Here is a 21,692-nt window from a genome sequence, read left to right as displayed (position 1 = left end):
AAGCTGAAAGCTGTTAATGTTAGATGACTTCCAGAGATTCATTATTTGTTATGTAAAAATGTTCAAGTTTAGAGACACACATCCCACGCTGCCTCTACATAGACCTCTAAAGACTCTCCAACTGTTCGAATTCTGGATATTAGTTGTCAAGCTCTTAAGATTTTGATTAATATTGCAAGTTTTTATCAAAACAATAATCTTTCAAATCGTCCAAACATAGTAATAATTTTATCGTTCCTCAACCACTGTTTTAACATTCAACACAGCACCCAAAAATATAAAAAGCTTACGTTCTTTCAGAAAGTGATGACAACAATAAAAACAGAAACACCGTAGAAACATTATTAAGACTTTTAAGAGTGAAAAACTTAAGCAGAAGAAGACACACACACACACCTAAGAGAAGCAAAGACAAACCAAACTGTGTTTCGGAACACGTTCATAACAAAGTACGCAAACAACAAACAAGCAACATTAACCCTCGCGGTCAGTAGCTGAACCCGACTTGTTGCTGCTGTGGCGGTTGCTGTGGTGGTTGCTGTCCTGCCTGCTGTGGTGTCTGCTGGTAACCGCTGTATCCACCACCAGAGTAGCCACCGTAATATGCATTAGGGTCTTGCGGCACTGAGTACCCATACTGCTCCTGTCCTTGTCCATACCCACTGTAATAATACTGGCTTGGATCCGCTGCCTGGAACCAATATCAAAAAAGCATTTCATATTATCAAAAACTATTTCGAACATTCAAAAACCATATCTCCCAACTGTTTTAGGTGATTATATTATCAACAAGAACTAGAGCCTGAACTACATAATTATCTAAATTTTTTATTGAAAGTGGCGAGAGAAGCTGGAATAATTCTTCGACAATAGGCCACACACAGTAAGCTGTTTCTTTCTATCATCTAATTTATATGCAAAGTGAATCAATTACTTGTTTGTTCGAAGGACTTCGGCCCCATGAGAGCCTGACGGTTGTTCCCCCCAATTGCACTCCATTCAGCGCTCTAAGAGCTTCCTCAGCGCAGCTTCTGAAAAGTGCAGGTTGGTCACAAAACACATGATTAAACAGTTAGATTGGTATTCCAAAGACTATACTAGGGTCAAATGACAGAGTTTCTAATAGTAGCAGAGGATTTACTTCTCGGAAAATTGAACAAATCCACAACGCTTTCCGGCGGGTATTTTCACATGCACAATCTCACCATACTGGCTAAAGACATTCTTTAGATGATCATCCGTGACAGATGGATCTAATCCACCAACAAAAACCTGCACATCAACTTAAAATGCGTCAGAAATTACCCCTTTGGAAGATTACCAAGCATGACACATATGTACTACAGGCGTATGTAACCCACAGTTGTGTTATTTGGATCATTATCAGTAGGTACCCCTGCAGAACCGCTCTGGTATGAATCTGCATTTACATGGAAAAAACACGGGTATAGTGAAAGGAGTAAGTATCTGTGAATTACACATGCAACAAACACAAATGGAGACCGATTTGCAGCCTAATATAAACTTCCTAACAAAATTGAATGCAGATGAAAAGAAGGCATGAACATATACATCACACCACTCAAACTCCAAAAGAAGAAGAACGAGTCTTCTGTCTGTTGATGACAAAATTGCAAAACAAGTAGAGGAACTTGCCATTTGTGAGCAATCAAAAAGGATATGAGGAGCCACAACCACAAATGATGAGCAAATAGACAACAAGAACTGGTTTTCGGCTACTTAAGGATGGTAGGTGCAAAATTTACAAGGTAGTGGAACAAAATAATTGAAATGCCTATAGGGACACAAAGTATAGAGGAATTGTAAATGCCAATGCTGAAAAGAATTAAAACAATATAGCTATTTCTCTGGCTACCTAGAAACTGCCAAATTTGACCAACCCCAATTTTAAAAGGGTGAAACGAAATCTTTCTCAAAGAACTGCTAAAATGTTGGGTGAACTTCTAACATCTAGACACACAGAAGTAGTAGAAAGGGAGCTTTATGTAAAGATATAAGTAAAAATTAAGTAAGAGATATAAACGTTAAGTAGAGCGGAATGAAATAGAAAAGTAAATACATAAGGATTGACTTATAAAAGTAATAAAATAAACTGACCAAGAACTGGAATAAAGGCTGTATCGAAAAAGATAAATGGAAACCAAAGTAGGGCTGAAACGAAGGAAAGGGCTAATAAAGGACAACACAAGAACATTAAAACTGACCTAAGCATGGGCACTCAATAAGAGGATAACCATTTCAGCTGAAATCAGTTCCAGGCCTCAAGATGATAGAGAGCCTCTTGACTCCCTGCTTTGAAACAAACAGGATACAACAAGTGTGCTATAAGAGTTTTTATCTTTTTAAGTTTTAACAGAATTTACTGCGGCCTGAAAGGTAAATGTAGGATGCGGCTTTAACAAAACAACGGAGTCAATACTTCACAAGGCTTGTTAACTAACTGTTACTTGAAGAAACCTAGTCACATAGATACTACAGCACACAAATCCAAACAAATCATGTGAATGCAAGAGCAAAAGCAGTTCTAATGTAACATTATACTTCCGATCTTACACATACCTCTTTGACCAGTTACACCTTTTTTGTTAGCAGCTGGCCCAATTCTCATAGGCCTAGTAGAACAAGGAACACCATTCATCTCCGTCATAGCACGTATCTGTTCACTTTCATCAGAAAACCTAACAAAACCATATCCCTTCGTACGCGCAGTGGCTCTGTCAATAACAACCTTAGCACCCTTAACTGAAGGATAAGAGGCTCTGAACGTCTCAAGTAAGATATAATCAGTAACATCAGCAGCCAGATCACCAACAAATATAGTGTAGTCTGGTGAATCGTCCCGTTTATCTCCTGAACTCAATGATGCCCAGTTCAATCTAAAGAGCTGATCAGGAAAGCTCGGGATAGGAGTGTTGTTGAATGTTTGTAGAGTTCGTTCAGCAGCAGCATGAGAGGCAAACTCAATAAAACCGTACCCTTCAACTTGCCCGGTTTGCTTGTTACGGATCACTTTAGCAGAGAGAAGCTGCGAAACATAACTAACTCATTAACAAGAGATAACACTAATACACATAAAAGTTTCAAACTTTAAAAATCCAATCTTTCAAACAAGATGATAGTGACAAAATTAACATTGATGATAACTAACTCATTAGCAAGACATAACACTAATACACATAAAAAGTTTCAAACTTTAGAAAAATCCAATCTTTATTTCTACTAATTCAAAAACAGAGATCTGAGAAAATTACCTCTCCGGTATGAGCAAAACAGCCATAGAGGAAACTCTCATCCATCCAATACTGTAAGTCACCGATCCAAAGAGTACGGATCTCGTCGGCAGTCATAGGCTGAGTTGATGGAGGAGCCGCCGCTTGAGGATTCCACATCTGTGGTGGTGGAGCAGCTCCAGCAATCCCGTAAGGAGACGGTTGCTGGTAACCGTACTGTTGTTGCGCAGAAGGAGGAGGAACGTGGTGTGGAAGGATACCTCCGGGTGGTGGCTGCTGCATCATGATGATCGGAGAAGAAGAAAGATAAAAGAGAACTCTTTTGATTCTCTCTGACCGTATAATAAAATTGTGAATGATGAAGAAGAAGAAGATAACAAACAATGCTAAGATAAGACAAGAGATAACCTTTGAGAAACCGGCGGTTTGTAATAAAACCAGATGTATTTTATAATATTAGTAACTAATTGTGATAATAGTCACCAAGGGATCCGTGGCGCAATGGTAGCGCGTCTGACTCCAGATCAGAAGGTTGCGTGTTCGATTCACGTCGGGTTCAAACCCCCGGTTTAATCAGATCCTTAACTTTTTTTTAAATTTATCTCTCTTACCATATCTAAAAATTCATCCGGACCGTCCAAATTGATGACTATTGATAAACATCAACGGCTGGTATCAGTTGTTTACTAACTAAACCAATTGGAATTAAATTTTTAAATTTCGCGAAATCGTTAACCGGTTTAATCCACTTCTCTCTCCACCGTCGTCACCATTACATCGTTAAACATCATGAACCCTAGCAATGGCGTTCCTCTTCCGCATTCCAAAATCGGAATCTCTACTCCAGAACCTGACACAATTCCGATTCCAATCTTCTTCTTCTTCATCTATCTTCTCACTAAACTCGCTCACGAGCAAACAGAAGAAGAGCAGAGCTACTCTCTCCCTTCTCAAATCCGAGAAAAATCCGAATCGGATCCTCGAAATCTGCCGATCCGCTTCTCTAACCCCTAATTACCACGTCGACCGTATCGCCTTCTCCGTCGCGGTTGTGACACTATCACGAGAGAAACACTTCGCCGCTGTGACACAGCTTCTCGACGGATTTATCCAGAACCAACCCGATCCCAAATCCGAGAGTTTCGCAGTCCGTGCAATTATCTTATACGGTAGAGCTAATATGCTTGATCGATCTCTACATACATTTCGTAGCCTCGAGCAATACGAGATCACAAGAACGGTGAAGTCTTTGAACGCTCTTCTTTACGCTTGTTTAATGGCTAAAGATTACGAAGAAGCGAATCGTGTCTACTTCGAAATGCCGAAGAGGTATGGTATTGAGCCTGATGTGGAAACGTACAATAGAATGATTAGAGTGTTGTGTGAATCAGGTTCAACGAGTTCATCATACTCAATTGTTGCAGAGATGGAGAGGAACTGTGTTAAGCCTACAGCTGCTAGCTTTGGGTTAATGGTTGATGGTTTTTACAAGGAAGGGAAGTATGATGATGTGAGGAGAGTGTTGAGGATGATGGAAAGATTTGGTGTTCATGTAGGTGTTGCTACATACAACATCATGATTCAATGTTTGTGTAACAGGAAGAAATCTACTGAAGCTAAGGCGTTGCTTGATGGTGTGATCTCTAGTAGGATGAGACCAAACTCTGTGACGTATTCTATATTGATTCATGGGTTTTGCAGTGAGGAAAATTTGGTAGAGGCTATGAATTTGTTCATTGTTATGGTTGATAGTGGATACAAGCCTGATAGTGAATGTTACTTTACTCTGATTCAGTGTTTGTGTAAAGGTGGAGACTTTGAGACAGCTTTGATTCTTTGTAGGGAGAGTATGGAGAAGAATTGGGTTCCGAGTTTTAGTATCATGAAGTGGCTTGTTAATGGATTAGCAAGTGTTTCTAAGGTTAGTGAAGCAAAGGAGCTCATTGCGCTAGTTAAAGAGAAGTTTACTAGGAATGTTGATTTGTGGAAAGAAGTTGAAGCTGCGTTGCCTCAGTGAACAACGAGGAGCACACACTAGGTCATTCGTCTTATTCAAGTGTAATTTAGCAAAACATCTTGTCAATCTTGTCGTTATGGTTAAGTAGTTGGTGTTATCAATTTTGTCACTGATAATTCTTCAACATGTTGTTGTATACAAAATGTACTAGAACAAAAATAGAAAAGCCTTAAAATCTGAGTCATAGTTTTAAACAAATATAAATCTCTAACCTTTTCTAGCCAGCTTAGTCTTTATCGTCTCACCTCGAAGCTCATGGAACCTGAAGCAAGCTCTCAACATAGCAGCAATCACTGAGAGTACGACCGGTACCATTGAGGCATTCAATTTTTTGGTAATCTTGATTCTCTCCCACATTAATGTAGATGCTAATACACTGCCGCTCGCTTTCGGTATATAGCGCAAGCCTACCATTTTCCTCAATGAAGGAACTTAAATACTGACCAAATAGCGGAAGTTGAGGTACATCAACTGTCAACACCGTGCTCCAATGCTGCTGCTTCATCACCCATAAATGTATCTTTCTAGTTCTGTAGCATTCAAGTAACAAAGAGAGTTGATCTCCTCTGAAAATCCCTAAAGATATGTAATATTCCAAATCAATGGATGGAGGAGGAAGATACAAGGGCTCAAATCTCTCTTGTGAGAAATCGAAACTCTGTATCGACATGAGTCTTTTACCATCTTTATTGAAACCTAGCCAATAAGGAGTTCCTCGCAAACACACACTTGACAATGGTAATCCATAGAAACCATGGAAGTTTTTATCGACGACTACCTTCCAAGATTCAGATTTGAATGCGTAGACTTCAACCCTGGATGAATTATCAGTGCTGAAACTACAACGAAACCTTACAATTTTGTAATCATAAGAACCTGATGATTGGTGACTAGTGTATCCAAGACCATACACATCCATAGAATGGTCAAATCCTTCGCTACCTTTGATCCATCTCTTTTGATTCAACAAAGGATTCGAAACCAAAAGCATACTCTTAGTGACGTATAGCAGTAGACCGTCACAATGAGAAATCTTCATCGCCGCTGTTAAAGCTATTGGAAACGGCAATTTCAAGCCAATTTTTTCTGGTTTGTTGAAATCGATACCAACGCAAGAAATTGTAGAACCGAATGAAGGAGAAAGTATGTGTTCGTTGCTGAAGATCGTGAATTGTTGCTCACGGCAACGCATGTGTGACAAGTGCTTGTTGACGAATCTCGGTTCTGCGATTAGTGTTTTCCACTGCTTGCAAGTGTATCTTAATCTTGCGAGAGATCTAGCTGGAACCCTTGAGAGTATCTCCTCTACCAAATCAGATGAAAGTTCCATAGCCATCGTCGTCTGAGTTTGAGTGTTTGGCGGACCTACGTTCAAGTAAAGCAGGTCATATGACCTGGGTAAATTTTAAAATTTTCCTAATGGTTACTGAGAAAAAAACACATATACTCTCATCAAAAATTTTTTTTACTTGTGTTTGACCTGGTATAAAATTCATCCCTGTGTTCATTCAAAACAATCTTAACCTATGTTTTTTTTGCCTTTAGACCTATTTTTTTGCCTTAAGACGAAAGAAAGCTCCATTTAGACGACGGACTTCGCAAAATATAGAAGCCCATTTGTGCGACTTAGGCCCAATACAACTCAAGAACACATGTTAATTCTTTTTCCAAAGTAAATTACATTAAAAATGTTTATACTTTTGTTGTTTGCAGAAGCTTGTGAATTTAAAAGGGATTTTGGGGTGAAATATACTCTTGTAAGATGGCCAGTTTCTGCCAATTCGATGACAGTTTTGTTTCTTCTCAATGACTCTAATACTCTATACAAACAATGGAAATAGTCTCAACATCTCAAGATAATCTTTTTGTTAAGTTAAAAAGAAGAGAGCATAGCTATATCTCTATGAACATCTGCTCTTCAATTGTCAAAAAAAAAATCTTATAACATTCTTGAACATGTTGTGTATATAATATACTTTTAAGATACTCGAATAAAACAGTCTTGATGAAAGAATGAAGTCATATGATAAGAAGTTGAAACAACCCCACAAACTACAACAACAACTAAAAAACGACAAGACAACATTCTTTGAATCAGATTCAAACTCATATATAAACTCAACCGGGAACGGGAAGCAAGCTAGGAACATAGTAGCAACAAGAACCACCAGTTGAAGGATCTATAGAAGAACATTTCACTTTTTGTAACTCTTGATTCTTTCCCACAATGTAGATGCTCATGTACCCTAAACCGCGAACAGATAACACAAGTTTACCATTCTTCTCAACGAAGTGACTTGAAAATTTAGGACACATGTAAAATTCAGGTGGAGAAACTGTCATCAGCTTACTCCAATGCTTTTTCATCACCCATAAGTGTAACTTATTTGTATCCCGACATTTGTGTAACAATGAAAACCTATCTCCTCTGAAAACGCCTAGAGAAAGAGAGTTGTCCAACTTTTTAGACTCAATGCATGAAGGAGGAAGAAACAAAGACTCAAATCTCTCTTTAGAGAAATCAAAACTCTGTATCGTCGTAAAAGGTTTACCATTAAGATAACCTAGCCAATAAGGTGTTCCTCTCAAAGACACACTAGACTCTGGTAGATTAAAAAACCCTTCAAAGCTTTGATCAACAACAACCCTCCAAGAATCAGATTTGAACTCATAGACTTCGATTCTTGATTTGCCAACATCACAAGGACCGCAAAGAAACCTAACTATTCTGTAATCAGAATGACCTAATGATTGGTTGCTACTAATACATCCAAGGCCATATCCAGACAAATCCTTGATACGGTAGCCACATGTGATCCATCTTGCTTGTTTCAACGTAGGATTCAAAACTAAAAGATTGGATCTCATGACAAACAGCAACAAACCATCACAATGATACATGTTCTGTACCAAAAAATTTGGGGTCGAAATTCGTTGCAAAACCTGAAGATTCAGACAAGGGCTTTCAAGTTCGTCCAAGTAGATACCTACACAAGACAGTGTGGAAGTCCAGTAAGCAACTTCGGTTTTGCAATTGTGGTTGAGGACTATGAATTGTTGCACACGGCCACGCATGTTTGACAAGTGCTTCTTGATGAATCTTGGCTCAGTGATTAGGGTTTCCCACTGCTTGCATGTGGTTTTCAATCGTAAGAGAGATTTAGATGGAACCCATGAGAGTATCTCCTCTATCATATCAGACGCAAGCTCCATCGTTATCGTGTCGTTTGAGGATTTTTCTTTTCTTCTTTTTTTGACCTCTACACAATAATTTATTATTTTTATATAGTCAACAACATATGATTAAGGCCCATTTATATGATTAAGGCCCAACATAACAAATCCACAGATTCACATATTACGCTGTCTAATTTTGATTTCAGAATATTGTAAACAAGAATTTACAAATTAATTTTAGACTTTTTAGTTGAGAGAAAATATAAATTCATTAACAAATTATATTAATCGAGATAAATTTCAAATCGATTAAGTCATTTAAATGTGTACCCTATGGGTCCAGTAGAGTTTTAGATTTGTTTGTTAAAAACAATATTAGTATTTTATAAAAAAAGACGGTTGTTAAGAACAAGTACGTATGATACTTTTTTGTCAAAAAGTCAATGTTTGATTAACATTGCAATTTTTAAAAGTAATTCATGTTTTCTTTTGATATGATCGAGACTTATTTTTCAGATTGAGATTGATTTAGTGTTTTTTATTAGTTAGAGGTTTTTTTTTTTTTACATTTTGCCTATATACAAATTTGAATTCCGAATAGAAGAATATCAAGCAAGATTATAAACTGATTTTTAAAAAATGGAAATGATGATCATGCATGATCTACAATGTTATCACCTATATATAAATCATTGTAAGAATACAAAACACGTCAAAACTAGTACTGTTTACAAATATTGGTTAAAACACTTAACTGTCATATTATTATTCAGCTTTATTGTTAATAGTCTAAAATGTTAACAATTAAGTTTTTGATTCATATTAGTTTTAATGCTGAATCATAGTATATGTGACAAGTTTTAAATTGACTGAAACTAATGATAGTGTTGTTAATTACTTCTAAACATAAATTGCTCAATAAGTACTTGACTTTTACTCAAAAAAAAAAAAAGTAAAAGTAAATGACTTGCAAAACCAAACACACTAATACACTTTTGGTCATTGTTTATTGTATCATGTCCGATATATTCAGAAGTAATCCTTCAAAAAGTAAAAATAAATGACTTGCAAAACCAAACCAAACACACTAATATACACTGTTCAAAAAACATGGTCTGATTTCTAATGTATTAGACCCCAACCGAAATATTTCATCTTTTTGATTGTTCATTATTTACTTTTCTTGATATTTGATTTTGGAATAAAGGTCGTAACTTTGTCTTTATTGAAGTTTCTAAAAGATGGTCTCTGTCAGTGTCGTGCCTAGGTTAATCGGGGTTTAAGACGAGTTTAAAATTTATGGACATTTTAATAATTTTAAAAAAATTAAAAATTCAAAAATAGAATTAAATAAATATTTAAAATTCAAAATTATAGAAATTATTTATAAACAAAAAATAATAATTTAAAAAAACTAAGACATGATCAGTTATCCCCTTATTTTCTTGTAGTGAGTCTTGGACTGAATCAAAATATATAATTTATGTCCACCATGAATAATTAAGTCTTGTCTTCACGAAACATTTTTCTAAGAAAACGCATTGACCAATTTCAAACAGCATGGCCGACCACTATTTTCAAAATTTAATTCCTGCTAAAAAAGGAAAGAAATTTGTATTCCAATTTCAAATGTGTCTTGCTTGGTTAAACCTAGAGAAATTTAGTTGTACCTTTCGTTAAATACTTAAATATGTACAAATTTGAAATGGGAATTTCGTTTTTACAATGTTGTCAATCAACATTTTAAACCCCTTTTTAAAAACTATTAATAATATTGAACTAACATATTCACTTTTTTTTATAAAAACAGTTAGGCAATAATATGTAATAAATAAAATAAGAAAACCCTCGTGATATAAAAGCAAATAAGTAAGTTCAACACTTGTTGTGGTTTGAACTTTGAACGTCTTCTCAAAAGGATGGATGCATAGTTGGTTGTAACAAAAAAAAAATATATATATTTCTCATATGATTTACCCTAAAATTAATGCACGGTTGGCCCAACGAGAGGCTTTGGAAGGTTAGAAAATTCATGCTTGTGTAAATCCATACTGAAGCCAACACACAAAACTTCAATTATTTTCACATTTTTATTTTTATTTTTTGAAATGGTCAGTGTGAAATATTTTGCAGTTTAAGACAATCTATTGAACTACAATCACTAGTCTGTTTATTATAATATAATCATCTACACTTCAAAATATATACATCATACATGAATAGGTACTAATTTCTTTATATGAACTACTAATTAACAAAAGAGAGTGATTCATATAGTAGAATTCATCTTTCAATTTTACTCTAATTGTCGGTGGCCAAAAGACAGTTTAACTTGTTCTCAGTAAAAAATAAAATCTATATATAGTTCGTATGGGCACAATACAACTATATATTATGATAGGGTTTTTTTTTTTTTCCTTTCATCGAAGTTAATGTTGTTCACCGAAGTTAATGTTGTTCACCGTACAGCTTGGTAGCCCCAACATATTTGGGTGGAATTTAAGTATCCACCTTACTACTGACAATTTCATTTATATTTGATAGGTCTGCGTCAGATTTACCCATTTCGTCGTGGTACAAGATAAAGATAAACTCTACTGAATTTGAAATAAATCGGAATATAAATATTGATTCTCTTTTCTCTAAACTTGACTAGACTATTTATGATCGGAATATAAATATTGATTCTCTTTTCTCTAAACTTGACTAGACTATTTATGATATATAACGTTTATGACTTTATGTAATAGATATAATTAACTATAGAGTATTTGTTAAATTACAAGTAATTAATGAACCATTACACCTACAAAAACATAAAGTCATAAACCAACCGAAACTGCATATGATTTATGTAGTATATTATACACTCCTTGAAAATAGATAAAGACAGTCCATAAACAACATTTAAAAAACAAAAAATAAGAAGAACAACATTAAATATAGCTAAGATTAATGCGACGACGTACAAAAGGAATTAAATATTAATTATCCCACATCCGCATAGAAAACGAAACATATCCATTATCCGTCTTAAGTCTTTCTTGAGATGATCTGAGCTTTGAGCGAATTTTTCATCACGACCGTGAAGGCATATGTCTCAGTCGTGTCGGGTGGGGAATCCGGAACCGGGATCCATTTAAACGAATGGACCATCCTAGCGAGCATCAAGTTGATGTGTAGGATCCCCAAAGACCAAGCCGGGCATATCCTACGACCCGCACCAAAAGGCAACATCGTAACACCACGTGTCCCGGTCCAGTCAGCATCAACACCATCCCCACCGGTTAAAAACCTATCTGGTCGAAACTTAGCTGGATCCGACCAAATCTCCGGGTTCTCGGTAACCCAAGCAGTGTAAAATTCCACATATGCCCCTGCCGGGATATCGTACCCTCCTAGCTCAGTGTCTTTCACGGCGGCGTGAGAGAGAAGAAAATGTCCCGGTGGATGTCGCCGGAGAGTCTCTTTCACGATAGCTTCCAAATAAGGCATTTTCGACACGTCATCCTCTTCAACGACCCCGTTTTTGCCAACAACTCCAACAACTTCGTCGTACAGCTTCTGTTGAATGTTTTGGTCACTTACTAGATGACATAACGCCCATTCAAGCGTCGTTGCACTCGTGTCTGTACCGGCAGAGACAATTTCCGAACACAAAGTCACTATCTCTTCGTCTCTAAGCTCACCGCCTCTCTCGACCAAGTTCAAACCAAACAAAGAATCCACATAAGCTGCACCAATCGGACTAACCATCTCTTCGTTTGGACTCTCCTTAGCTTCAACGAACTTACGACGGTTTCTTATCAACGGAACGAGACACTCGAGCTGTGTCTTCCTCAGCTCTCTCGCTTCACGAACTTGACGTCGAAACAACGGAGTGAAAACGGGCAAAAAGTCCGGTAACGTCGGAGATGTTATGAGCATAACGTCCTTAAGAATATTCTCTATGTTCTTGATCTTTTCCTCGCTGATCTTGGCTCCGAAGCAAAGACAGATCAAGATGCTACATATCGTTAGCCTACACTGGCTCATAACCTCCACGAAACCTTTCTCAACATTCTCCGTTTTAATCCTCTTCATATGATTCTCCATAGCCCAAGTCCGTATCCACGAGCACTGCTTCACCCTTGGCGCGGTCACTAGCTCTGTCACGAAGTTTCTCCTCAGAGTCCTCCACAAAGATCCGTACTCCGCTGAGTTTATAGCGCATTTCCCGACGCTAAACATGAGCCGGATAGGCGAGTCCGGAGGACGTGAAGCGAAGGTTGGCCCACGTTGGACTAGCGCCTCGTGGATGAGTTTTTCGTCCGTGACGATAATCATTGTACGTTGTCCCATCTGCATGGTGAATATTGGACCATACTTTTTACGTAGGTCACGCATTATGAAGACGAAGTGGCGACGTTGGAATATGACTTGGAGTAAGTTCCCGACTAGTGGCCATCCTTTTGGTCCCGGCGGGATGTTCAGGCTACACTGACTTTTTCCGGCGGAAGAGAACCGACGCCACCATAAGTTGATGAAATAGAGAGCGAACAAGAATATGATAACGTCGGTAAGATCCATATTTGCTATTATTGGAGAGAGAAGGATGGGAGAGATAAATGAAGAAGAATGTTAGATGATGTTTTGGGCAAGTGAAGAGAGATTTAGGGTTCTTATTATATAGAGAAGCTATACTAACATAGAGATGAAGTGAATCTACCAGTGCCACATGAACCAAACGAGCTGTAAATTGGTCTCACCAACCACCTGTCATCTGTATGCATTTACTGCTTTGCCTACAGTATATAATTGGTATATGGTTTAAGTTTACAATTAGATCTTAACCTATTTAGTAATTATCACTTTATCAGTATGAAAGTATCACAGATATGACTTTTTTTTTTTTTGTGTGTGTCAACCAGTATTATTGATTTAATTAAATTCTAGTTTCTATAATAGCATATTTTAAGGTATATTTGTTCATAGGGTGATAGGTGACACATTAGTCATCGCATTATTCTTCGGAACAACATTAATTAGGGGGATGTATAAGTTTGTTGTCATATATTTGCGAGCGTCAAGTCTTATAGCTATAGACTCTTTAGTCATACTTTTTTGTTATTTTGTTTAAAGTTTATCTTTTTGCAGAGAAAAAAAAAATCATTTTATCTATTTAAATCTCATCTAACACAAAAAAAAAAGGTACTTCATTTCTCTGTTTAACTTATCTATCCTAGTTAAAGAGAAAATTAATTGCAAAGAATGATAATATTCTAATTAAAATAAAATGCAATTTCATAACATATTATGAAATATTAATTGCATCTCCTTAGTATATAACGATCATTGCTGTTATTAAAATTACGTTAGGTTAATAAAAAACAATATAAACAGGAGTATTAGAAAAGAATTATGAGTAATTAGTATGCCAACAAATGTTCAAAACTAGACTTCTCCTCTATTGGATAATATAATGCTAATAATAGAATCAATAACTGAACCACGCAATTCCAATATTCGTAGAACACACATACTGGTTGGTCCGTGTCAAACAGTTAGACATAAGCCTTCTGAGTCTTAATTACTCTCTGTACAATCTAACAGAGACGGGTGGAGGTTAGTTCGCCAAATGTCTTTATTGGGTCAATATCCTTATTTATTTTTTGTATTTCCTTTTTCATTTTGGGTGTACGTACTTTTCAATTCATCGTTTTTAAGACACAGCTAGATTTTCTAGAACATACATACTATACTTTTCTTTTTAGACAGCTCTTATAATTTTAACATGTATGTCAAAATCAATGTTCGTATGTACGTGCCATTAGATACGTTCCCAATAATATAATCATTCATTCCGATCGATACGATCATTTCACCTACTTTTATTGTTATACAAAAATAGTATTAATTTCAATTGTTATATAGTTTGACTAGTATACAGACTAGCAGTATGCACTTAATCCAAATCTATAACCAAATGTATTCATCTGATAAGAAAGGAAAGAAAGAACCAAAAATGTTATGAAAATGGTAAACCAAACGAAAACAGAGCAAGCCAAAAGAAAGAAAAAACAGAGGAATCACACGAAGGTGATCAAAGCTCTCGGGGCTGATAAGATTGTAACCGCATGTTCACGTACCACACACTTTGGGCAATCTTAAAAGCACCCAACCATGTTAGATTGAGGGAATACAACATATGAAAATATTATCATTCCTCATTTTTTTTTTTTTTTATTGCTACATAAGAAGAGCATTTTAATTAGTTACCAAATATTGTTGCTATTCATCTTCCTTCCATTGTTGATTGCGTTGCTTCGTTAATAGAGAACACGTAGTCCGACGGCACTAACCTCTGACTGCAGTTCAAAACATTTGTGAACGTTGATTGTTTCGGATCCGGGAGATCATGATCGTAACTCAACATATACACGATTTGGGAAATTGTGGGCCTGTCTTTTGGATGATCTTGTACGCAAAGAAGTGCGATGTGAACGCACCGCATCGCTTCTTTTGAAGAATACGAATCACCCAATGCTTCTTCATCTACGATGCTTACACCTTTTGTGTCGCACCAAGATTCCCATGCCTATAGATGATTAACGACATACATTTTGGGTTAAACTTTAGTATAGTGAGTTTACTTTGTAAAATATAATGTAATACATAGATCAAATGAAATTGAACTATACATGGAAACACTTACATAAGAGATAAGGCTGTGATTTTGGTCGTTATGAACAAACCTAGTTGCCTTTTTGCCTGATATAATCTCTAATAACAACACTCCAAAGCTATATATATCAGATTTCTCCGAAATCATTCCGCCTAATGCATATTCTGGTGACATATAGCCGCTGAAATTAACCATTGGTAACACAAATATATCTTAGATTTTTTGATATAGACAAAGAGGCATTCAATATATTTTAACCAATAAGCACAAACAAAACATCAAAATTTAGACTTACAACGTCCCGACAATTCTTTGGGTGTTGTCGTCCATCTGTTTGCAACCAAAAATCCTTGCGGTTCCAAAATCTGATATCTTAGGGTTCATCTCATCGTCGAGAAGAATGTTGCTTGCCTTAAGATCTCGATGGATGATCTTAAGACGTGAGTCTTCATGCAGATATTGAAGTCCTTTTGTTGTCCCAATTACTATGTTCATACGTTTCTCCCAATCCAGTTCCTTGCTTTTACGAGGGTCTATATATTATGTTTCCCAAAAAGCAAAAGAAGGAAAACTTTGAGGAGTTTTAAATAGAAACTTCAAATTCAAAATTTAGCAAATTTTTAGAAACACAGCTCCTCTTCACTTACCAAAGAGTAAAGCATCAAGGCTCTTATTGGGCATGTACTCGTAAATAAGAAGTTTCTCGTCTCCTTCTACGCAATATCCTAAAAGCCTTACCAGATTCTTGTGTTGAAGCTTTATAATCAAAACCACTTCGTTCTTGAACTCTATCAAACCCTGACTTGAATTTTTTGACAGCCTTTTGATTGCCACATAAATCCCATTTTGCAGAGTTCCCTAACGGTCAAAAATCACTTACTTTATGGTAATCAAGGAGTAACTAATGTATACCTGGTTTAAATTTACAAGATCAATTTTGTTTATTACCTTGTAGACTGGACCAAAACCACCTTCTCCTAATTTGTTTTCATCAGAGAAACAATTTGTTGCTACCATTATGTCTTGTAGACTTAGGTAAAACATTTGTTCTGCATCATCAACCTCTACATCAGTTGTGCCTCTTCCAAGTCTATTTTGGTTCTGTTTTTGGTCTGCAATATTTCGGATACTTAGCAACAAATATTGTACAGAGTGAACTTAAGCTCATGAATATATGAATCTTACCGCTATGTACTCTTCTGCGTCTCTGTAGAGATGAAAAGTAACAATACAAGCCAATGACAAATGCAGTTGCTGGTACTGATGGTAGTACAATAGCTAACACAATGGTTCTGACTTTACGATGGTTTGTTCTTCCTGAGTTTTTTTCTAGACCTCCTAAAAGATAAAAAATTCTAGTGAGACTTAAAAATTAATCTATTGACGCATGACTATAATTCATGATTGTTAAATGCATATATACCTTGGTTTAAAGTCTCTACTGAGTTGTCAGAAGCAGTAATTCTAGCATAAAACGTCCTTGCCTTGGTGTCATTTGCATCAAGTTGTTCAAGATTGAAGATGCCACTTGTCCAAATCAAGCAACGGTTTCCATCATATGCATAGGCCTTGCAAAAACAATACGCTAGGCAAGCTGATTCACACGTAGTAAAAGGACTAGTTCCTTCTGTCAAGACCTTTTCTTCCGGATCAGTGGCTAGTTTCATCTTCTCAAGAGGAAGAAACTTGTCAATTTTCTTGCCGCATTGATCGGTTATATTTCTTTCGTTTACACAGCTACCAAATGAATCATTCGAATCCACGCTATATGTTCGTCTGAAAGTAGGTAAACATTTGCAAGAAGATTGCTCATTGCAGATACCAAACGACCCACAGTAACCATAAACCTTACATTTCTGGTTGGGTGCAGACCATGGTGAATCCCACATCTTGTCCTTCTCAAGCCAATTGTACGCCTTTAACTGTCCCGAAGCATCCATGACTAAACGAAATGGGGTTTTGTAACGTACTGAATATGTGATGTAGGGCTCATTCACAATATTGAATTCAAAGCTCAAGTTACGGTTGAGAACATCCTTGAAAATTCTAAGTCGATCATCCCATGCACCACTAGACCAATATGGTTTAGATCCATTGAAAACTATGATGAAAGAGTTTCTTGTTGTAGGGTCAACCTTGAGAGAGTAGCGACCCGGTGATGGATCTTCTAAGGTGTTCCAAGAAGTGAGATATTTGCTTCTTATACGTGCTGTGATGTTGTCTAACCAGATCTTACCACCAGGAAGCCAAGTATCCGAGGGATTGTCAAAACTCTGCCACAAAACAACACCTGAGGAAGTAGACCCATCTCTCAGGACAAGATTACCGTTATCAAGCAGAACCGCTTGAACATCTGCAGTACCTCTGGTAGAATAATGACTCCCCCACCAAATTGGACTTTTGGTGAAATTATCATAAAGAATCAAGTTTCTATCAGAGATACTTAAGTTGATAGAAGTTATGTATCGAGCAGGAGATGCTCGGTTCGCCACCCAAACTATAGTCTTCGGAAAGACTTGCTTGTACCATATGCCTAAGTAGAACAAATTAGAAGTACCTTGTGAGAAGAAACCGAGTTCGAAGACACCACCCTTAGAAACAATGGTTTGGAATCCTGAAAGAGATTGATTTGCAAAGATTGTGTCAGTTGAAGAAGAAACTTGGAAAGACAAGAACATCATCAAGAATCCGTAGGAGGATATGGAGAACACATTCTTCTTGGAGATTTCCATGTTTGTATGACTACAAGTCCAGAGGTTTGTGTAGCAAGTATTGATTACACAATGAAAGAGTCTTATTGACCTCTGTGGTCAACTTATGAGGGCACGTTGAAAAGTAAGAGCAAGAATTAAATGGTGAAACGAAATTTTTATGAGGATAAGATATTTGTATAGCATTTTCACAACGAAGTACCCATGAGTGAAGTCACCATGACACATAAGAAGAAGAAAAAAAGAACAAACGTCCAAAAAGTGAAAAGAAAACTTATAATATATGATATCAGTAAGTTTGTACTAAGTATTAACTTTATTAGATTATTCAATTAAGTTGAACTTTTGGATCCTTTGGAAGAAGGTAAAACTATATTATGCAAGTATAGCAGTAGGCCAAGATTTTTACGGCGTTGATCTTCCAACTCCATTTGCTCAGATCCACCGATTGCACATAACCCTCCTGAGATCTTCACAAGAATCATCTTTTGTCCTCTGCTCTCAGTATCTTGGTGCATCAAACTCCCCTGTGAAAACCGATCCTCCTTCAACTCCCTCACTGCTTAGCCTGCTCAAAGATTCAAAACGAACAAAAAAACCAACCAAAACATGAATAGAAGGAGATTCAAGTTAAAGATAGAATCAGAACTGTAATCCAACATTGGCCTTCTCATAGTGTTGTTAGAGTTCGCTAAATCTTGATCTGTGATCATTAGCAACTTAAGCTTTTTCAGAGAAACATCAAGATTGTAGCCTGCTCTTATTGCCAAGCAAAAAGGCATCATCTTAATGTTAACCAAAGCCCAAAGGGCATTATTTGTGTGTTTGCTTTTCTCTCTAGTATTCTCATCTAAGAGCAGACAGATAATAAGAAAGAAGCCTTGTGCAGACTATCAAACCGGTCTACTGTTTTCATTCTTTTTTACCTGAGAATAGATGAAAGTTCCAAGAATTGCAATGGCAGCTCCGAGGGCGTTGACAGGTTTAATCGGGTTTTGGAAGATGATGATCGAGGCCACAATGACTGATATCCGCTTCATTGTGTTTCCAACACTAAACGTCAGTGGTGAAATCTGGTCGAGGGACATGTAGGAGACTTGATTATACAGATGGTAGAAAACACTCTGTGCCACTACCCACCTGAATTCAAACATTTAGGATCAAACACCTTACAAGGTTTCAAATCAACTTCTTTTAGATCAATGAATCATTATAAAATATATTACCAGACGAAGTTTGGTCCGATCTGGGAGACAGCGTTTTGCCAACCAGCAGCCCACATTTGGGGACCTTCCACAGCAATGGCGAAAGGAGTGACAATGAGAAGAGACATCATTGATAAGCAAGCGTAGTAATTCATGCCACTCACTGACTTCCCCTTCATCCCCTTCTTAGAGAATATGTTACGAAACACAAACGCCAAATTCGATATCATAGCTCCCATAAACCCTGAAAAAACCAAGCAACACCCTTTACATCACCATCTCGCATTTGATGTGTTGCACTGACTCAAAACACTAATCATCCAATAACACCAGTTATCTAAATCCAAAGCAACAAAATAGAAGTTTTTGATTACCGATCATATTGAAGTTTAACTCAGTGACAGCAGCAAGAGCACAGCCTCCAATAATGGGTAAGAGGGAAAGGTAAACAGGTAGAGGAAATGCCTCCCCTAAGAAGAGGCTTGAGACGAGTACACTAAAGGCTGGTTCACTGCTTTTGATGATGTGTGTGAAAGACACTGCAACTTTTGACATACTCACTGTTGCGGCTACATGTCCAATCGTATGTGCCAAAGCCACCTGAAACAATCAAACCACCATCATCACACAGTTCCATACAGTACTACTAACACACCTAATCTATAACAAAAAATGATGAATCTGAGGATTACTGCACAAACTTAGGTTCCAAATCCCAAACTCAAAGAACTAATCACCAAAAGCAAGACAATTTATCAAGCAACACCGGTAATGAAAGTTAGAACCTTTACCGGGAACAGAATTTTCCAGAAATCAAGATCGGTTTTAGGAGCTTCAGCGAGTCCAGTGACCCAAGAGACGAGCATCATCAAAGAACCACAAGCGAGAGAAAGCGTCGAAGTAAGCCACGGGTAAGGGAAAGCATTCAAAACCTTCTTGTTGTAGATATTGAACACAACGTTCAAAGCCCACCAAGTCGCGAAATAGATCCCAATCTTAACCTTCTGCCCAGATTGTTCTTCTTCAGGGACTTCGACACCGATCTCAATCGGACGAGACCGATCCGCCTCGTAAGCTCTAACCCTAAAAACATCACTCCTCTGCTCCTGCGCCGCCGCAAAAGTGAAATTGGACAAACTCTGAGCAGATAAAAGAGGCTTTTGAGTGAAAGGATTAGGCTTTTGGAAGTTTCCGATGATGGGTAAGGGTGAAAATTGAAGCTTTCCCGGAATTGATCGTCTTACGCCGGCGATTGCGGTTAAGGAAGGTGAAACCGGTTTAATCGAAGAAATCATCGGTTCTTCTTAATTTGGGATTCACTAATTTTACAAAAAAACTGGGTATTAATGTAGTAAAGGGGACTCGATCTCGAAGTGGGTTTGATGGGGATGAGAAAGAGCCGTTTGATTCTTGGGAAAATGGAAGAGACAGAGATGTAAAGAGAAGGTTTTTATAGGGTAAAGAGAAGGTGGTGAGGAGGGAAAGTATGGGTCTTTGTAAGCTTAGCTTTGTCGACAAAAAAAATTACGCAAACGCCCTTCGATTGTGTCGATTCGTGAGCTCTATGAGATGGAGTCTTTAGTATTTTACGACTTCTTTGTTGGGTGGCCGTAGAGACTGTCCATGAGCTAAGCTAAAGATTAGCATCCGTGTTTTGATAGAATAAGATTGAAATTAAAATTTGAGTTAATGATTTGGTTTAAGCAAAACCAATTGATTCTAATTTCTTATGTTTCTGTTTTGTCAACTGTATATTTTGTATGACTTTTATGCGTTTGTTATGTACTGTATGTTCATAATTTAAAGAGGCATACACTATGGGCAAGACAATATTATCATTGATTTGTTACAATTTCATATTACATTTTATTTAAACTTTTCTTATGAAAAATTCGAGAATCACCAACATAATGCTCGACAGATTTCCAATAACATTACACTTCATGAAAAATAGATTGTGGTATTGGTTTGATTGTTAATAAATCATCACTACACTCATACATTCCTGTTATCACACCACTGATTCTATCGTTTAAAGCGTCACAATCTTTGACTGCCAAATCTATAAGAGAAATCTGATGGTCGCAAAGTGCTGTGTCATAATCTGATGGTATACAGCACTTTACGACAATGCAACGTGGAAAAATAACGAGGATGATTCAAAGCTTGCTTCAAGGTGGATAATTCAAAGTCTGAAGAGTCGATTATTATTAAACCTTGGAGAAGTCGAGACTACAAAAGAAGAAACATAAGCAAGGAGTGACTAAGTGTAGCAAGCACAGCGATGGGATAAAGGTCTGACTAAGTGTAGCAAATACACTTATAGTAGTTTAAGTATTGAATTTGAGACTTGTGTTATGTATAAATTGATGTTTGGTTTATGATATGATATATGTATTTCTTTTAGAATAGTTATTCTATAGATTGGATATATATCAAATTAAGCAGGTTCCATCAAATATTATAGCTCAATACAATTGCATAAAATAAGTCATAACAATGCATATCATAGCATCGGAAAAAACAGTATATCATAGCTCATATGTATCGTTATTAAAGTTGTTATATCAAAACATTTCATCGTAGCTTTTCTCTATTAATATCAATGTAGACTTTTCTTGTAGTGTAAAACACAAATATATTAGGGTATTGCTACCTATAGTCATC

At 36.8% G+C, this 21,692-nt stretch overlaps 6 protein-coding genes, 1 non-coding gene and 1 pseudogene across 13 annotated transcripts; 2 read left to right on the top strand and 6 right to left on the bottom strand.

Moving 5' to 3' along the window:
* Positions 1-179: 179 nt before the first annotated feature.
* On the bottom strand, positions 180-3,980 carry LOC104755417 (polyadenylate-binding protein RBP45B). Of its 4 annotated transcripts, XR_015587022.1 has the most exons (8): positions 3,273-3,644; positions 2,641-3,046; positions 2,581-2,610; positions 2,226-2,310; positions 1,362-1,420; positions 1,142-1,272; positions 935-1,031; positions 180-691 (listed from the first exon to the last, which is right to left on the bottom strand). XR_015587022.1 is itself a non-coding variant. In XM_010477795.3 (7 exons), exons 1-7 carry the CDS (start codon positions 3,534-3,536, stop codon positions 488-490), a joined length of 1,191 nt encoding a protein of 396 aa, XP_010476097.2. In that variant the 5' UTR covers positions 3,537-3,644; the 3' UTR covers positions 180-487. The 4 variants fall into 4 exon arrangements, 2 of the variants coding, with proteins under 2 accessions (XP_010476097.2, XP_010476096.2); XR_015587021.1 differs by having other exon boundaries at positions 2,581-3,046; positions 3,273-3,980; XM_010477795.3 differs by lacking the exon at positions 2,226-2,310.
* Positions 3,739-3,810, top strand: TRNAW-CCA (transfer RNA tryptophan (anticodon CCA)). Its single transcript has one exon. It is a non-coding gene; the product is annotated as a tRNA-Trp (tRNA).
* A 73-nt stretch (positions 3,981-4,053) lies between the features above and the next one.
* Positions 4,054-5,466, top strand: LOC104755416 (pentatricopeptide repeat-containing protein At1g11630, mitochondrial-like). Of its 2 annotated transcripts, XM_087495745.1 has the most exons (2): positions 4,054-4,580; positions 5,094-5,466. In XM_087495745.1, the coding sequence occupies exons 1-2, from the start codon at positions 4,054-4,056 to the stop codon at positions 5,266-5,268; spliced, it is 702 nt and encodes a 233-aa protein (XP_087351871.1). In that variant the 3' UTR covers positions 5,269-5,466. The 2 variants fall into 2 exon arrangements, with proteins under 2 accessions (XP_087351871.1, XP_010476095.1); XM_010477793.3 differs by having other exon boundaries at positions 4,054-5,466.
* Positions 5,467-5,521: 55 nt separating this feature from the next.
* On the bottom strand, positions 5,522-6,598 carry LOC104755415 (putative F-box/LRR-repeat/kelch-repeat protein At1g11620). Its single transcript, XM_010477792.1, has one exon. The coding sequence runs from the start codon at positions 6,596-6,598 to the stop codon at positions 5,522-5,524; it is 1,077 nt and encodes a 358-aa protein (XP_010476094.1).
* A 676-nt stretch (positions 6,599-7,274) lies between these two features.
* LOC104759177 (putative F-box/LRR-repeat/kelch-repeat protein At1g11620 pseudogene) lies at positions 7,275-8,488 on the bottom strand (annotated as a pseudogene). The gene has a single exon (XR_015585817.1). The product of XR_015585817.1 is annotated as a putative F-box/LRR-repeat/kelch-repeat protein At1g11620 pseudogene (transcript).
* A 2,782-nt stretch (positions 8,489-11,270) lies between these two features.
* Positions 11,271-13,384, bottom strand: LOC104755414 (cytochrome P450 77A3). The gene has a single exon (XM_010477791.3). The coding sequence runs from the start codon at positions 13,012-13,014 to the stop codon at positions 11,479-11,481; it is 1,536 nt and encodes a 511-aa protein (XP_010476093.2). The 5' UTR covers positions 13,015-13,384; the 3' UTR covers positions 11,271-11,478.
* Positions 13,385-14,398: 1,014 nt separating this feature from the next.
* LOC104755413 (G-type lectin S-receptor-like serine/threonine-protein kinase At4g11900) lies at positions 14,399-17,908 on the bottom strand. 2 transcript variants are annotated; one of them, XM_087497375.1, is made up of 8 exons: positions 17,821-17,891; positions 16,533-17,723; positions 16,295-16,447; positions 16,058-16,221; positions 15,757-15,967; positions 15,405-15,642; positions 15,140-15,290; positions 14,399-15,022 (listed from the first exon to the last, which is right to left on the bottom strand). In XM_087497375.1, exons 2-8 carry the CDS (start codon positions 17,047-17,049, stop codon positions 14,720-14,722), a joined length of 1,737 nt encoding a protein of 578 aa, XP_087353501.1. In that variant the 5' UTR covers positions 17,050-17,723; positions 17,821-17,891; the 3' UTR covers positions 14,399-14,719. The 2 variants fall into 2 exon arrangements, with proteins under 2 accessions (XP_087353501.1, XP_010476090.1); XM_010477788.2 differs by having other exon boundaries at positions 16,533-17,908.
* A 67-nt stretch (positions 17,909-17,975) lies between these two features.
* On the bottom strand, positions 17,976-20,627 carry LOC104755412 (glucose-6-phosphate/phosphate translocator 2, chloroplastic-like). The gene is made up of 5 exons (XM_010477787.3): positions 19,817-20,627; positions 19,400-19,625; positions 19,047-19,269; positions 18,747-18,960; positions 17,976-18,388 (listed from the first exon to the last, which is right to left on the bottom strand). The coding sequence occupies exons 1-5, from the start codon at positions 20,318-20,320 to the stop codon at positions 18,377-18,379; spliced, it is 1,179 nt and encodes a 392-aa protein (XP_010476089.1). The 5' UTR covers positions 20,321-20,627; the 3' UTR covers positions 17,976-18,376.
* Between the last annotated feature and the right edge of the window lie 1,065 nt (positions 20,628-21,692).

The sequence above is a fragment of the Camelina sativa genome, chromosome 17 (genome assembly GCF_030686135.1).
Source record: "Camelina sativa cultivar CO46 ecotype springtype chromosome 17, ASM3068613v1".
NCBI lineage: Eukaryota > Viridiplantae > Streptophyta > Magnoliopsida > Brassicales > Brassicaceae > Camelina > Camelina sativa.
This window is presented reverse-complemented; position numbering and strand designations above follow the sequence as displayed.

Coding starts and splice junctions, on each gene's coding strand:
- LOC104755412 (XM_010477787.3), bottom strand. CDS start 20,320: ATGATTTCTTCGATTAAACCGGTTTCACCTTCCTTAACCGCAATCGCC. Junction 19,626..19,816: donor TCTGGAAAATTCTGTTCCCG/GTAAAGGTTCTA, acceptor TGATTGTTTCAG/GTGGCTTTGGCACATACGAT. Junction 18,961..19,046: donor ATCGGACCAAACTTCGTCTG/GTAATATATTTT, acceptor GTTTGAATTCAG/GTGGGTAGTGGCACAGAGTG.
- LOC104755415 (XM_010477792.1), bottom strand. CDS start 6,598: ATGGAACTTTCATCTGATTTGGTAGAGGAGATACTCTCAAGGGTTCCA.
- LOC104755417 (XM_010477794.3), bottom strand. CDS start 3,536: ATGATGCAGCAGCCACCACCCGGAGGTATCCTTCCACACCACGTTCCT. Junction 1,421..2,580: donor AGGTGTAACTGGTCAAAGAG/GTATGTGTAAGA, acceptor ATGTAAATGCAG/ATTCATACCAGAGCGGTTCT. Junction 1,273..1,361: donor ATGATCCAAATAACACAACT/GTGGGTTACATA, acceptor GTTGATGTGCAG/GTTTTTGTTGGTGGATTAGA.
- LOC104755416 (XM_010477793.3), top strand. CDS start 4,054: ATGGCGTTCCTCTTCCGCATTCCAAAATCGGAATCTCTACTCCAGAAC.
- LOC104755414 (XM_010477791.3), bottom strand. CDS start 13,014: ATGGATCTTACCGACGTTATCATATTCTTGTTCGCTCTCTATTTCATC.
- LOC104755413 (XM_010477788.2), bottom strand. CDS start 17,841: ATGGAAATCTCCAAGAAGAATGTGTTCTCCATATCCTCCTACGGATTC. Junction 15,968..16,057: donor GTTTTGGTCCAGTCTACAAG/GTAATAAACAAA, acceptor TTTGACCGTTAG/GGAACTCTGCAAAATGGGAT. Junction 15,023..15,139: donor ATCACAGCCTTATCTCTTAT/GTAAGTGTTTCC, acceptor AATCATCTATAG/GCATGGGAATCTTGGTGCGA.